Source organism: Notamacropus eugenii, chromosome 1, assembly GCF_028372415.1.
Source record: "Notamacropus eugenii isolate mMacEug1 chromosome 1, mMacEug1.pri_v2, whole genome shotgun sequence".
In the NCBI taxonomy this organism is placed as follows: Eukaryota; Metazoa; Chordata; class Mammalia; order Diprotodontia; family Macropodidae; genus Notamacropus; species Notamacropus eugenii.
The window spans coordinates 487,866,384-487,881,588 of NC_092872.1; the positions used below are offsets into that span (position 1 = coordinate 487,866,384).

At 36.8% G+C, this 15,205-nt stretch overlaps 1 protein-coding gene across 2 annotated transcripts in view; it reads left to right on the forward strand.

The window, feature by feature from the left end:
• Nucleotides 1–15,205, forward strand: part of COL5A1 (collagen type V alpha 1 chain) — a 296,840-nt gene that overhangs the window by 74,684 nt on the left and 206,951 nt on the right. For both annotated transcript variants that reach the window (XM_072632909.1, XM_072632910.1), the window contains exon 2: nucleotides 3,939–4,106. In XM_072632909.1, the coding sequence (XP_072489010.1) occupies nucleotides 3,939–4,106 (168 nt within the window). The remainder of the gene's footprint in view (nucleotides 1–3,938; nucleotides 4,107–15,205) is intronic.

Sequence of the window (15,205 nt, forward strand, 5' to 3'; positions counted from 1 at the left end):
TGATAACTGATAACTGGGAGGGAGTTGTAGCATGCTTTCCATTATCCTCCTGAGAAGTAAATGAACTCTTTGGAGGAAAGAAGCTATAGACATGCAAAATAATACCAAAGGTGATAAAAAAAAAAGAAAAAAGTATATTGTCTTTGGGTACACACTTCCTCCCAGAAGCCTGACACCACATATCTGTTACAGGGCCTTAAAAGTCTGAGCACTGCGCAAGTATGATAACCCTGTCTCCAGTCATGTTTTGGTGTATGACTTACTCTGTCTTTCATGGTTAATGGTATGGCCAATGTAGGAAAGGTACAGGTTGGACTAGAAGGCCTCTGAGGTGCTGTCTAACTCTCAAGATTCTTTGAAAATAGACTATTGGGAGGGAGGGAGCCCCCTGGGGAACAATACCTACGGGGCAGAGTCAGGCCTTTTTTATTGTTTTGAAGAAGTTGTGACCTGAGTCCTTCTTAGCACCTGAGTACTTAGGCAGAAATGAGATAAGTAGTATGCTGTAGTAGTGGTTCCCCCTTCATTATTTTCATGTTTTCTCCTCCATTAGAATGTAAACGCCTTGAAGGAAGGGACCCTTTTTTGTATCCCCAGGACTTAGTACTGGGCAGTGTTGAATAAATGCCTGTTGATTGATTGGTCCCTTGGCAAGTATTGTAGAGGGATGCACTGGACTAGGCGGCCTCTGAAATCCAACCCAGAGATTCTGGGCCCTCAAGTGCCTTCTCCATTGTTGTTTAGTCATTTTTCAGTCATGTCCAACTCTTCATGTCCTCATTTGGGGTTTTCTTGACAAAGATATTGGAGTGGCTTGTCATTTCCTTCTCCAGCTCATTTCAAAGATGAGGGAACTGAAGCAAAACAGGGTTAAGTGACTTGTCCAGGGTCACACAGCTAGTAAGTATCCGAGGCTAGATTTGAACTCAGGAAGTTGAGTCTTTCTGACTTTAGGCTCGGCGCTGTGCTACCTGGTAGCCTGTCACATAAAGAACATTTAGTTGGATGAAATAACAGTCACAGGAAAGGATTAAGTTTCTTCTGCCTGGCCCTAGAAGTTACAACTAAGAATGGTAAGTGGGCATTACTGAGAGGCAGACATGTCAGATCAGTTTAAGGAAAAATTTTCTCATAATGAGAGTTATCCAAGTGAAGTGCTGTACTTGGGAAATGCATCTAATTCTCAGAGAACTTTAAGAAGAGACTGAATGATAAAGAAGAAAGGCAGGGAGGAAAGAAGGAAGGTAGACAAGAAGGAAGGAAAAAGGGAAGGAAAGAAGGGAAGGAGGAAAGGAGTCTTAGGTAGGCTATATCATTAGAATTTATCCATCTTGTTTTGTAGAGGATGCTCTTTTTTTTCCTTGAAAATTTGCAGAATCAGAGAGGCACCATAGCATAGTGGGTAGAGAGCTGGCCTTGAAGTCAGGATGTCCTGGGTTCAAGTTCTATTTCAGGCATACACAAGCTGTTTGACCCTGGGCACAATTATATACCTATTCCTGTTCAGTCATTTTAGCTGTCTCTGACCCTTCATTACCCCATTTGGGTTTGTTCGTTTGTTTGTTTTTTGGCAAAGATACAGGTGTGTTTGGCCATTTCCTTCTTCAGCTCATTTTACAGATGAGGAAACTGAGGGAAACAGGATTAATTGCCCAGAATTCATACAGCTAGTAAGTGTCTGAGGCTAGATGTGAACTCATGAAGATGAATCTTTCTGATTTCAAGCTGTGTTCAATCTGCTATACCACCTAGTTGCAGAACAGTTGCAGATCTTCATTAGTAGAAGGAGTTTCTGCACTGGAAATTCTAATAAAATCATAGATCCAATTCAAACACGCCCCACCTCCACCCTGCCAAACACCTTCCAAATTCTTCAGTCCATAGGAATTCATACTGAATCCAGGATCCAATAATCTCTGCCCCCCTGAAGATCACTTTTTACTTTTCTTTCATCCTACCTTAGCAGTTAAGCCACTCAAGTTTTGGGAAATAGATTGAAAATCTTGGGCTTCTGCTATTCATCTACTCATCCACCCATCCTTCCATCCTCCATCCATCCATCCATCCATCCATCCATCCATCCATGCCTTTATCCACTCAAAAAATGTTAACTGAGTGTGTACTGCTTGCAGGGATATGTACTTGACATGAAGTGGGGCATGTAAAGATGAATTAGGCATGACTCTGCCTTCAAGGAGTTCATAGTCTTTTGGGGGAGATAAGGAATATGCATATATGACTATAGTAGGGAATAGTTAAAAAATTGGGAAAACAACAGTGAACCATTTAATGATTTATGTCCCAAGGAGACCCAGAAGGTGAGGCCTCTGAAATCAGAAGATAAATCTTAGAACATTACTGAAGGAAGATTTCCTTAGACTAGGAGATTGGTCAGTGATCTAACATTCAGGTGCTGTTTTCATTCCTAGGAATAGTTTTTTAGAAAACTTTTATCCTTTGGCTGAGATATATTTCCTCACTTCCTTTCTTCTCACTCTCCTCTTGACTGTTTAACCTGATTTTCAGGCTTACCATTCAACTGACACTGCTCTCTGCAGTGTCCGATGACCTCTTAATGACAAATATCTTGGTCTTTCCTCAGTCCTCATCCTTCTTGACTTCTCTGCAGCCATTGACCCTTGCTCATCTTCTTCTCCTTGATGCTCTCTCCTCCCTAGGATTCTGCGACCCTACTCTATCTGACCACACCTTCTCAGTCAAAAGATACTGAGAATCTGTATCTAGCTCATGCCTACTAACTATAGATATCTCACAGTGCTTTGTCCTGAGCTCTCTTCTCCTTCTATACTATGTCATTTGGTGATTTCATCAGCTCCTATGTATTTAATTGTCATTTTTATGCTGATGATTCTCAAATCTATTTATTCAGCCCTAACCTACCTGCTGACCTCCAGTCTCCCAACTCCAACTGCCTATTAAATATCTTGAATTAGATATCCTCTAGACATCCTGAATTTAACGTGTCTGAAACTGAACTCATGAGCTTTCTCCAAAAACACCCTTCCTACTTCCTAACTTTCTTATTACCATTGAGGGCTATATCAGACTTGCCACTGAGTGTCAGCCTTGACTTCTCATCTCTCTCATCCCCCTTGTCCAATCTATTGCAATCTATCCTCCACTTACATGTCAAAGAGATCTTCCTAGAGCTCAGGTCTAACTATATCATTCCCCCTCATCACTTAGCTCCAGTGGTTCCCTATCACCTCAAGGATTGAATATAAATCACTTGTTTGGTATTCAAAGTCCTTCATAAGCTCACCCATTGTCCCAATCCCCTTCCAGTCTTTTTATGTCTTACAGTCCACCATGTACTCTGTAATCTAGTGGCACTAGCCTTCTTCCTGTTCCTCAAAAAACAGAACAACAACAAAAAAAAACCAAACCAAACCACTCAAACTCTAGGTACAGTTATCCTTTCCACATCGTGGGGGTTAGGGGCACAGTGCCCCTGTGATCTGGAAAATCTGCATATAATTTTTTGGTCCTCCCATCACATCAAAGAAGTCTAAATTTTTTCTCTTTCTTTTATGGGGTGTTATAGTAACTTATTGTAAAATTTGTGTTAAGTATTTGGTCATGGACTCTGTTTCATCTGCTTGACTTCTGAAAAACTCCCAGAAAGTTCCCATTTAATTTCCTATGCTGACCCATAATTTTTTGAAACTGTGATAGAGGAAGTCATGATGTGGAAGGCATAATTGTATTTATAACTGATTTAATAACTTGTAGACCTAACACAGGGATGTATTCTGAAGTGTGGAGAGCATTGAGTTCTTTTTTTTTCTACAGAGTTGTCCTTTCAGTGTAGCTTATTAATGACAGAATGCGTGTCTCTGGATATTGATGATTGTAGATCACTGCAATATCAATTTCCATTTCATGCTAATTCTTGTCTCTTATTTCTCCTTTTTCAGCTCAACCAGCAGATCTCTTAAAGGTATTAGATTTCCACAATTTACCTGATGGGATAACAAAAACAACAGGTTTCTGTGCAAGCAGAAAATCTTCCAAAGGACCAGATGTTGCTTACCGAGTTACAAAGGATGCTCAACTCAGTGCACCCACCAAGCAGCTGTATCCTGGTAAGAAGTCCATGTTTTTATTTCAGGGATATGAACATTATGACCCTCTGGTTTTTAATTATGGAACTGCACTGGAAAGTTTATATGAAGAAGCATATATTATTTTCTAGGTAGTTCTGATGGGGACCATTAAACTTAATTTTAGTAAAACAAAATTAAGCAGATCTCTCATCATGCAATGACAAAGGTATGAACATCTCTGAGTGAGACCAGGAACATTAGTTATATCTGTTCATATCTCTCTTTTCCAAACAGGTGTAATCTCCAAATGTATAAAGCTGGGCCCTGAGTGTGAATGGGATATGAGAATTTCTTGGGTGGGTAGGTTAAAAGAGACTTCAGGGTCATCCTAAAGGAAATGTATTCAGAGGGAACCTTAATAAGGACAATGGCATTAAGAAACACATGAATCAAGCATTATGACTACCAAGAGGAAAGAGGATTTTTTAATGAGAATCAGTTACCAAGGAACAGACTTCTGTTTTTAATTGTATACAAGGAGCCTGCAGAAATCTGAGCAACCAAAATATCATGCTTGAGCCCACACTGTTCTAGGACCAGCACAGCTCTGCATGTTTCAGCAGTAAAAGAGGATGTCTTTATCTTGACAAGGGTGAAATAGGCCAGTGATTGATTTCCTTCTTGGGAAATAGGAGGACATACAACAGGGAGTTCAACTTCCTAACTCAAGCAGGGTCTGCCATGAGTGAGAGGCCTGGGACTCTCCATGCACACTCTCCTAATAGACTAATCTTACACAGACAGTCCTGAGCCATTTGGAAGAGAGAAAATACATATTCACTTATTTGCTTTCCTTTTTTTTTCTTTTCGCACTGGGTGATTTATTTGAGAATATTCTTTCAGTTCGTTATAATACATTTATATAACCCTTTAACTTTTGCAAAGCACTTTGCACAGCTTATCTCACTTGATTCTTGCAATAGATATGTAAGGTAAGTACATGGTTACTCCATTTTACAGAAGAGGAAAATGAAGTTGAGAAAGTTTAAGTGACTCACCTAGGGTCATGCAGCTAGTAAATGTCTGAGGGGGAATTTTATTTTCTGATTCCAAAATGAGAATTTTATCCTCTGGCTATACTGTATAGAGGAAATGAGGTATAATGGAGATAGCACTTGACTTGGACTTAGACCTGCCTTTAAATTCCATCTCTGACATATATTCACTGTACAATTCATAAATCACTTAATCTCTATGTGCTTTAGATGTCTATAACTCTCTTGAACTTATCTAAATCACAAATGAATTGTTATCTTCTTAGATGGAAAAAATTCCTGTATTAGACAATTCTCTACACTAATGAATCCCATTTGTATATAGAGTTCTTTATTAATACATTGAGCCAATAGCTTAATCAAGACACGATTTTGTTAGCTTTAAGTTAGCTTCTTCTGATCCCTTCTACCCCACCAATTGTTTTGACGTTCAAGAGTTCTCCCCTGGGAAGAGATTTGGTTAGTTTTTTTGGGAGAGTGTCTTTTTAACTCAATGAGACAAGTCCTGTATATTCACCACTGCCTTTTTCCCTCTTCTGAGATAAGGCAAGGCTATCTGTAACCATTTAGTGATCAAAAATCTCTTTAAGAACTTACCTTTATAGTCAATAATTCACTGTACATGTTCTTGATATGAACTAGGGTACTTTAGTATGTATTTGGTTAGTACATAACAAAAAAAGTCAAAAATAGATCATTTTATTATTAAACATTTATTTTTAATTCTTTAAAAAATTTTTTGGTTCCCAATTCTATTCTTTCCTTCTGCCCCTCCCCTCTCACTGAGAAGGCAAACCATATGATATCAATTATACATGTGAAATAATTCAAAACGTATGTCCATATTAGCCATATCACACACAAAAAGCAAGAAAAATTTAAAACTGAGAAAGCTATACTTCAGTTTTCTCTGAGTTCATCAGTTTTTTCTCTGTAGGTAGATAGCATTTTTCATCATGAGTCCTTTGAAATTTTCTTAGATCATTTGTATTGATCAGGGTAACTAAGTCTTTCACAGTTGACCAGCATATCCAATATTGTTGTTACTGTGTACAATGATCTCCTGATTCTGTTCATGTCACTCTAATCAATTCATGTAGGTCTTCCCATGTTTTCCTGAAACCAACCCCTTTCTCATTTCATATAGCATAATAGCATTCCATCAAAATCATATGCCACAACTTGTTCAATCATTTCACAACTGACAGGCATCCCTTCAATTTCAATTCTTGGCCACCACAAAAAGAGCTGCTATATTTTTTCATCTCTTTGGGGTAGAGACCTACTAGTAGATCAAAGTTTCTCCAGAATGGTTGGACTAGTTGACTACTCCACCAATAGTGCACCAATGTACCTATTTTCCCTCATCTCCTCCAACATTTGGCATTTCTGATAGGTATGAGGTGGTACCTTAGAGTTGTTACAATTTATCTTTTGCTAATCAATTGTGCTTTAGAGAATTTTTTTTCATTTGACTGTAGATAGCTTTGATTTCTTTTTCTGAAAATTGCCTGTTCATACTCTTTGTCCATTTATCAACTGGGGAATAGCTCTTTGTCAAGATAACTAACTGGTCATAGCAAATACTCTTTTTCAACAAACCCAAAGGTGGCTCTCCATATGGACATTACCAGAAAGTTAATATAGAAGTCAGATTGATTATATACTTTGCAGCCAAAGGTGGAGAAACTACAGTCAATTAAAACAAGACCTGGCACTGACTGAGGCTCAGATCATTAGTTTCTTATTGTAAAATTCAGGCTTAAATTGAGGAAAGTAGAGAAACCCATCAGACCATATGGCTATGACCTAAATAACATTCCTTATAAATGTGAAGTAGAAGTGAAGACTAGATTTAAGGCATTAGATCTGGTAGATAGAGTGCTTGAAGAACTATGGGCAAAGGTTTGCATTATTGTGCAGGAGACAGCAAAAGCGATAATAACAACAATAAAAACAGAAACACACAAAAAACATTCCAAAGGAAAAGAAGAGCAGGAAAGTAAAATGGCTGTCTGATGAGGCTTTCTAAATAACTGAGGGAAGAAGTAAAGGGAAAGGTAAAAGAGAAAGATATATCCAAGTAAATATAGATTTCAGAGACTAGCATGGAAAGAAAAGCTTTTCTTAAATGGGCAATATGAAGAAAGAGAAGAAGAAAACAGAATAGGAAAGACAAGAAGTCTCTTCAAGAAAATTAGAGATATTAAAGGAATATTTCATGCAAAAATGGGCAGGATAAAAGACAAAAATGGTAGAGAGTTAACAGATGCAGAAAAGATTAAGAAGAGATAAAAATACACAAAAAGAACTATACAGGAAAGATATTTTTTAAAATTTTGGTAAATAGGATTTTCTTTTTTCTAATTACATGATAGTTTTCAATATTCATTTTAAATAAAATTTTTGATTCATTTTAAATAAGATTTTTGAGTTTCAAATATTTTCTCCCTCTCTCTCCTCCCTCACTTCTCCTCTTTCTATTCCCCAAGATGGCAAGCAATCTGATTTTGGTTATATATGTGCAATCAGGTAAACATATTTCCACATTAGTCATGTTGTGAAAGAAGAAACAGAATAAAAGATAAAAGTCATTTAAAAAAAGCAAAAAAAAAAAGTGAAAAATAGTATGCTTTGATCTGCATTCAGATTCCATAGTTCTTTCTCTGGATGTGGATAGCATTTTTCCATCACAAGTCACATGAAAGATCTTAATATTACCAATATTACAATGATGTACTTACTGATCTGAAACCAGATATCCTTCAGAATGAAGTCAAGTGGGCCTTAGGAAGCATTGCTAACAGGAAAGCTATTGAAGGTAATAGAATTCTAGCTAAGGTATTTAAAATCCTAAAAGATGATACTGTTAAGATACTGCACTCAATATTGGAATTTGGAAATTTGGAAAACTTAACAGTGGTCACTGGTTTGAAAAAGATCAGTCTATGCCCCAATCCTAAAAAGGCAATGCCAAGGAATGTTCAAACTACAGAACAACTATGCTTCCTTCACACAAGCTAGGCTTCAGCAATATGTGAATCAAGAATTACCAGGAGAAGAGGCTGGTTTTTGAAGAGACAGAGGAACTAGAAACCAAATTACCAACATTTGCTGGATTATGGAGAAAGCAAGAGAGTTCCAGAAAGGTGACTTCTGCCTGATTGACTACACTAAACTTTTTACTGTGTGGATCACAGTAAAATCTAGCAAGTCCTCAAAGAGATGGGAGTACTAGATCATCCTGCTTGTCTCCTGAGAAACCTGTATAAGGACCAAGAGGCCACAGTTAGAACTGAACATGAAACAACAGATTGGTTTAAGATTGGAAAAGGAGTACAACAAGGCTTTATAGTGTCACCTTTTTTATTTAACTTGTATGATGAATACATATTTAACTTATACGATGAGTATTGTGTAAGATTGATTGCTACACTCAACTGAGCATGTATATATACTGGCATATGATGATATGCCAGATTGGATGAATTAAAAGCCAGAATTAAGATCGCTGGGAGAAATAACAACAGTCTCAAATATGCAGATGATACCACTCTGATGGCAGAAAATAAAGAATTGAGATCCCTGTTGATGAGGGTAAAGGGAAGAGTGTAAAAGCTGACTTGAAGCTTAAAATAAAAAAAAACTAAAATCTTGGCAGCTGGTTCTATCATGTCATGGTAAATAGAGGGAAAAAAATGATAGTAGTAACAGACTTTATATTCTTGGACTCAAAGATCACTGCAGATGTCAACTGCAACCATGAAATTAAAAGACAGTTGTTTCTTGGAATGAAAGCTGTGGCAAATCTGGACAGCTTACTAAAAAGCAGAGTTATCACTTTGCTGACAAAAGTCCGTACAGTCAAGGCTATGGTTTTTCCAGTAGCAATGGATGACTGTGAGAGTTAGACTATAAGAAAGCTTAATGCCACAGAACTGATGCCTTTCAGTGGTGGTGCTAGAGATGACATTTGAGAGTTCCCTGGGCAGTAAGGAGATCAAATCAGTCAATACTTAAGGAAATACATTCAGACTATTCACTGGAAGGCTAAATACTAAAATTGAAGCTTAAATACTTTGGCCACGTATGAGAAGACAGTCCTCACTAGAAAAGAACCTAATATTGGAAGAGATTGAAAGCAAAATGAGAAGCGGATGGCATAGGATGAGATGGATTGATATTATCATGGAAACAATAAACATGAAGTTGGGCAGACTTCAAGAGGTAGTGGGGGATATAAAGGCTTAATGTGCTATGGTCCATGGGGTCACAAGACAATGCAACTGAAAGAATAAAAGACTGGCTCTTATTTTTTTTTTTTAATAAATTTAACCCAGTTTCCTACATATTTGAGAAAATGAGGTCTTTATCAGAGAAAATTGCTGTAATTATTTTTTAATATTACTTCATTGTGGATGGTACCTTTTATCAAAATGCAGTTTCCTTGATTATCTGTTTTAATTAAGTCTATTTTTGCTTTTGTTTGTCTAAGATCATGATTGCTACCCCTGCCTTTTTTACTTCAGCTGAAGCATAATAGATTCTGCTCCAGCCCTTCATTTCAACTCCGTGTACGTCTTTCTGTCCCAAGTATGTCTCTTGTATACAACATATTGTTGGATTCTGATTTCTAATCCATTTTGCTATCAGTTTCCATTTTATGGGTGAGCTCATCCCATTTACATTCATAGTTCCATTCAGTAATTGTGTATTTCCTTCCATCTTATTTTCTTATGTTTATCTTTCTCTCTCTTTTAATTCTGTCCCTCCTAAAAAGTCTGTTTTAGTTCTGACCACTGCCTTCTTTAATCTGCTTTCCCTTTTATCATCCCCCACTCCCGTATCTCTTATACCCTTCCCCTCCTATTTCTTTATTATGTAAGATTGATTGCTATACTCAACTGAGAGTATATATGCTCTTCCCTCTTTGAATCAATTCTGATGAGAGTGAGGTGCAATTATTGCCATTTTCCTCTTCACTATCATCTTTGCATGCCTCCTTTATGTGAGAAAATTTTCCCTATTCTGTTTCTCCCTTTTCCCTTCTCTGAGTGGATCCCTCTTTCTCACCCTTATATTTTTTTAGGGGACAGATCATCACAACATAATTGACTCACACTCATGCCCTCTGTCTATGCTGACTCCTTATAATTGCTCTAATAAAGTTCTTCCAGTATAGGAATATACACAGTTTAATTTTATTGAGTTCCTTTGTGTTTACTCTTTCATGTTTTCCTTTTCATGATTCTCTTGAGTCTTTTGTTTGAATGTCAGATTTTCTATGTAACTGTTTTTTGCCATAAGGAATGCTGAAAAGTTCTCTATCTCATTAAATATCCATTTTTTTGTCTTGAAGGATTATACTCAGTTTTTCTGAATAGGTTATTCTTGGTGGAATGTTGGGAGAGTTCAGATGGGTCCCAGCCTGTACCCTTTTTAAAGAGTCTTAAATAAACTAAGATATACCCAGAATGAACAATAGGTATCTCATTTCACATCACACCAAGGAATTTCTATCCCATTTTATGTGGAGAGACATAAAATAAACACCATTTCAAACATTTGAAAAGAATTGGTAGATGATTTTGATCACATTCATTTTTCAGTCAACTTCCTTCAGAAGATGGTTTATCCAATTGTTAGAAACACCATTTTCTAATAGCAATAAAGTCAATAACTTATGAAATAAAGGAACACTATCACCTCACTCCATGCAGAGTCACTCAGGAGTCTTGGGTCTTCCATTGTGAAACAGATGTATTACTGACCATCCAAATAATTTGAAATCTGTGTCCTGTTGTCTTATTTTTGTAATATGGTTCACTATAAAAAGAAACAAAACTTCAAGAATCCGGATGAATTCCTTGAGATTTGGTGACAAGCCTAAATTATTGACTTTGAAAAATACGAATTTATTTGTTTTAAGAAAGAACATCTTATGAGTTAAAGTAGGTCACAAAAGTATTATCCAAGAGGAGTCCTTGGGGGACCTACTTCAGCTAATAGAATGATTTTATATATAAATCATATATATATATATATATATATATATATATATATATATATATATATATGGATATATATATGTATAAGGTATATTTATAGGAATGTATAAGGTTTTATATATATGATATATATATATGGATATATAAATGATCAATTACTACTTAAAATCATTCTTGGTTGCTTGGAAACAGCTTGACTAATAGATAATATTTATTATTATCCAATATGATCTCAGGGAAGGTATTTTTATGGCGATTTATTATAAGACAATGTGGTATTATTTTGTTACTCAAAATTTGGAGAGAAATAATTTAAAAAAGCAAACACAAATTCTTATATTTTTTCCTTTTTATAAGCTGCCATGTAAACAACTCATATTTTGCTTTGATTCTCCACATCACTCAAATTTATCTTTGAGGCATTTTAAGCAGATCAGACTTTACCATCCTAAAAAGAAGGTTCATAATTTGAACTGTTTCCATACTGACTAGTTTTATTAGAATGAATAATAAAATGAAATCAATCCATTTTTCTAGGGGTTATGAATTTGAAGCTGGATTAAAAAATAATAGATTCAAAGAAAGTTATGGCAGTATCAGGTTAGGAAAAGGAAGACCGGTGAAATTGCACAGTAAGAATAAAACAGGATTTCTTCATATAAAATGATCTGTATCTTATGGGGCGAGGGGAGGGGAGAGGTAGAGAAAGAGAGTCAGAGTCAGAGTTCACTTGTGCCAAGGTGGTTCATCTCTTAGCATTAAAATCATTCCAGGCTTCCTTTTTCTCTAGGAGGTCCAAGGGCCAATTACAGGACTGCCACTGAACCCTGACCAATTTACCATTCGCATTTTTATTTACAATTTATCATTCAGCTTAATGAGTTGGTTTGTCATCCATTGCTCAGTAACAGCTATCCTACCCCCTAAACCTGGTTAGGACCAATTCTGATTCCAATCCCAACTCACTGATTGTGACTCCCAGACTCCCAGCTATTTCCTTGTCTCCAGTGACAGACACCCTAATACAGGAGCCAAGTCTTGATTTCATACTGCCCCTGGATAGTTTTAGCTTACTCAATGGAATCTTTCCCCTGAGGACTACTGTCAGGGGAATGAATGATCAGTCTAGTTTTTCTTCTACATCTAACAGGATCATTACCAGGAATCAAGTTCAACTTCATATTGTTTGGTTCCCCAATTATGTTTTCTAATCACGTGATACTTACATCCCTGTAAATCAAAATCTGATCTTGCTTCAGCTGAAGGTCATGTTTGCTTTGAGAACTTTATCTACTTAGATACTGAGTGTATCTGTGATTTCCTCTGCTCTGCAGATTTCAGTTACCTCTTTGTGATTCTTACCTATGTTTTCAACATGGTGTTTTCAACATTCTTCCACTGAATGTCTACTCAACATGCCAGAGGTCTTCCTCTGATTTCTTTATAATCTCAAGGACACCAACACTTTGTGCATTCTTAGTGCATATCTGACCTCATTGTTAAGGAGATATATATATATATATATATATATATATATATATATATATATATATGTAGATAGATAGATAGATAGACAGATACACATATGTGTATATATATACATACACACATATATGCACATAACATATATACATATATATGGTTATATATACATGTAACCAGAAAAGGTCTTTAAAATGGTATGATAGGACCAGTTCAGTATGTGAGCAATTTTGCTGGAGAAATGTCTAAAATATTTAATGACCAACATCAACAATGAATGAAATAAATGATCAAATCATACTACTCTATTCCCTTTCTCTGGGTTTTTGAAGACTAATGGGGTTTAGTTATCTGCAAAGCATCACATCCCTATCTCCCAATGAGAAGGTCTCCTACTAGATAGGGAGAAAGTAAGTGATTAATCTACAGCTTGGAAAATCAGTGACATTGACAGGGAAACCAGAGTTTGTCCAAGGATCTGAAATGTAAAGGACAATAAATTAATGAGCATTTATTCAATGCCTATTATACTAGGTTCTCTGTGAGGCACTGAAGATAGGGAGACAAAAACAAAACAGTCCTTGCTATCCAGGAGCTTACATTAATATCAATGATGCTTATAGTCCTTTAGCAGCGGAGAAAAGAACTATCCTGATCAATTGGCTGGATAATTAGTTAAAATAGAAAGCCAGCAAATGTCTCATCTTCTGCCAGAGGCTGCACCTTGAGTGAACTCCTCCTTGCCTTCTCTCATCTTGCTCCAATCCACAGTCTCCCAGGCAATGCCCCCTGATCATCTGGTGGAAGCCACTGTCCCACTCCAACTAAATCAAGGTCACATTTCATGCTGCTTATCCTGAGTAAATTAATTTGCTAGTCATCACCCTGATGAAATTTTCCTTGGATTAAAAAATATGGCAGGAATTTTCATTCAGAATTCCCATCAGAAGGCAAGAGCACTTTCATTACCAGTAGTTAGGAAGAAGATATCTCTTTAAAAGTAACTGAATGGTACAGTGCTTAGAGTCCTAGACCTGGAGTCAGAAGGACCTGAATTCAAATGTAACTTCAGACACTAACTGTGTGACCTAGGCAAGTCAATTAATTTTTGTCTGCCTCACTTCCCTCCTCTATAAAATGGAATAATAATAGCAGCCACCTCCCAGAGTTTTTGTGAGGATTAAATAAGATAAGAGTTGTAAAGCATTTTGCAAACCATAAATACTAGTCATTACTATTCCTAAAATGTCTTCCCAGATGCCCTTTATCTGTAACTCACTTGGGATACAGGTACACTCCCTCACTCTTACCCTGCACTGTTTGCCTTGTCTATATAGTGGTATCCTATATTCCAGAATTATACTCTCTTGCTCCCCACCATCAGCATTCCATCTCCTTTGTGTCAGAATCATTCATTATCATGAAGGAAATCTAGTTGGTAAACTAATTGGTCTGGATTTGTTACTCTTTCCATTTGTATTTTAAAAAAGACTTCTTAGAAGAATGTGTGGACCTATAAGAATGAATTGATAACGATGGAATTTCAGACATTACAAGTAGATGGATGAAGAAAATATTTGGGGATTAGAGAAGCATTTCTAGAAACCTTTCAAATAAATAGTGTATTGATGGTTGCCTATTCCACCCCCACCCCCACCATATTCAAGGTTAGCTCTGCCTTTCTACCTTGTCAGTGTTAAGAACTAACACAGCCTACCCATGGTCATTGATTAAATCCGCTTTGAGGCCATGGCAGAGACATCAGAAGGCTCTTTTCTCCCTTAAGCAGCCCTCAAATGAGGAAAGTTGCTTCTGCAGCATTCCTAGCCTCTAGAAGTTTCAACACCATTTTTTTTTTTTTTTACAATTCGCTTTGAGACAGTGACTAATACTGTCTAGGGGATTAGTTAAGCCTTCGGCATCCCTGGCAAGGCTTGTGGAAACTTGGCCTCAGGTCAAATTCCCAGCTTTTAAGAATTGTGCCAGATGGCATCTTTCTCCTCCACTGAGACCCTCAGTGCCTTCCAAAGAGAACTCACACTTCTCTCACCCCTAAAATCTGTCATGGATTTTTGGAAAGGATGAAAGTTGTATGTGAACTGGTGGCTCTGGCTGGGTCCAGGTGCTTCAGGCTTAGGCTGTTAGCTTTGTTCCCTCAAGCTACATGATGAATCAATGGATCCAATAGTTTTTCTCACTAGTGCAGTATTATTCATTCAACACATATTTATTGGCCACCTACTGTGCGCCTGGAACACTGAGCAGTCCTATCATTTGGTGAAACTGAGATACTACAGAGGGCTTCCTGAGTGATTTAACTGAATCCCCAGATGAGAGTTATCCTAAGTGTTACATTTCCCCACCAAAATAAAATAGGAAGCATATATTTTTAAAAGTACAATCATATTTCCCAGCTGTATAGATGCCATAGATTATAAAACGTACCAGTTAAAATCCCATGCACATGTCAGTGCATAGAATAGACCATTTCTAACAGTGACACTAAATCCATTGTTATTTTGCCAAGAGACAGATTAATGTTAAACATAATTTATCCTTTCAGTTTATTTGAACTGAGCAAATTCGTTACCAT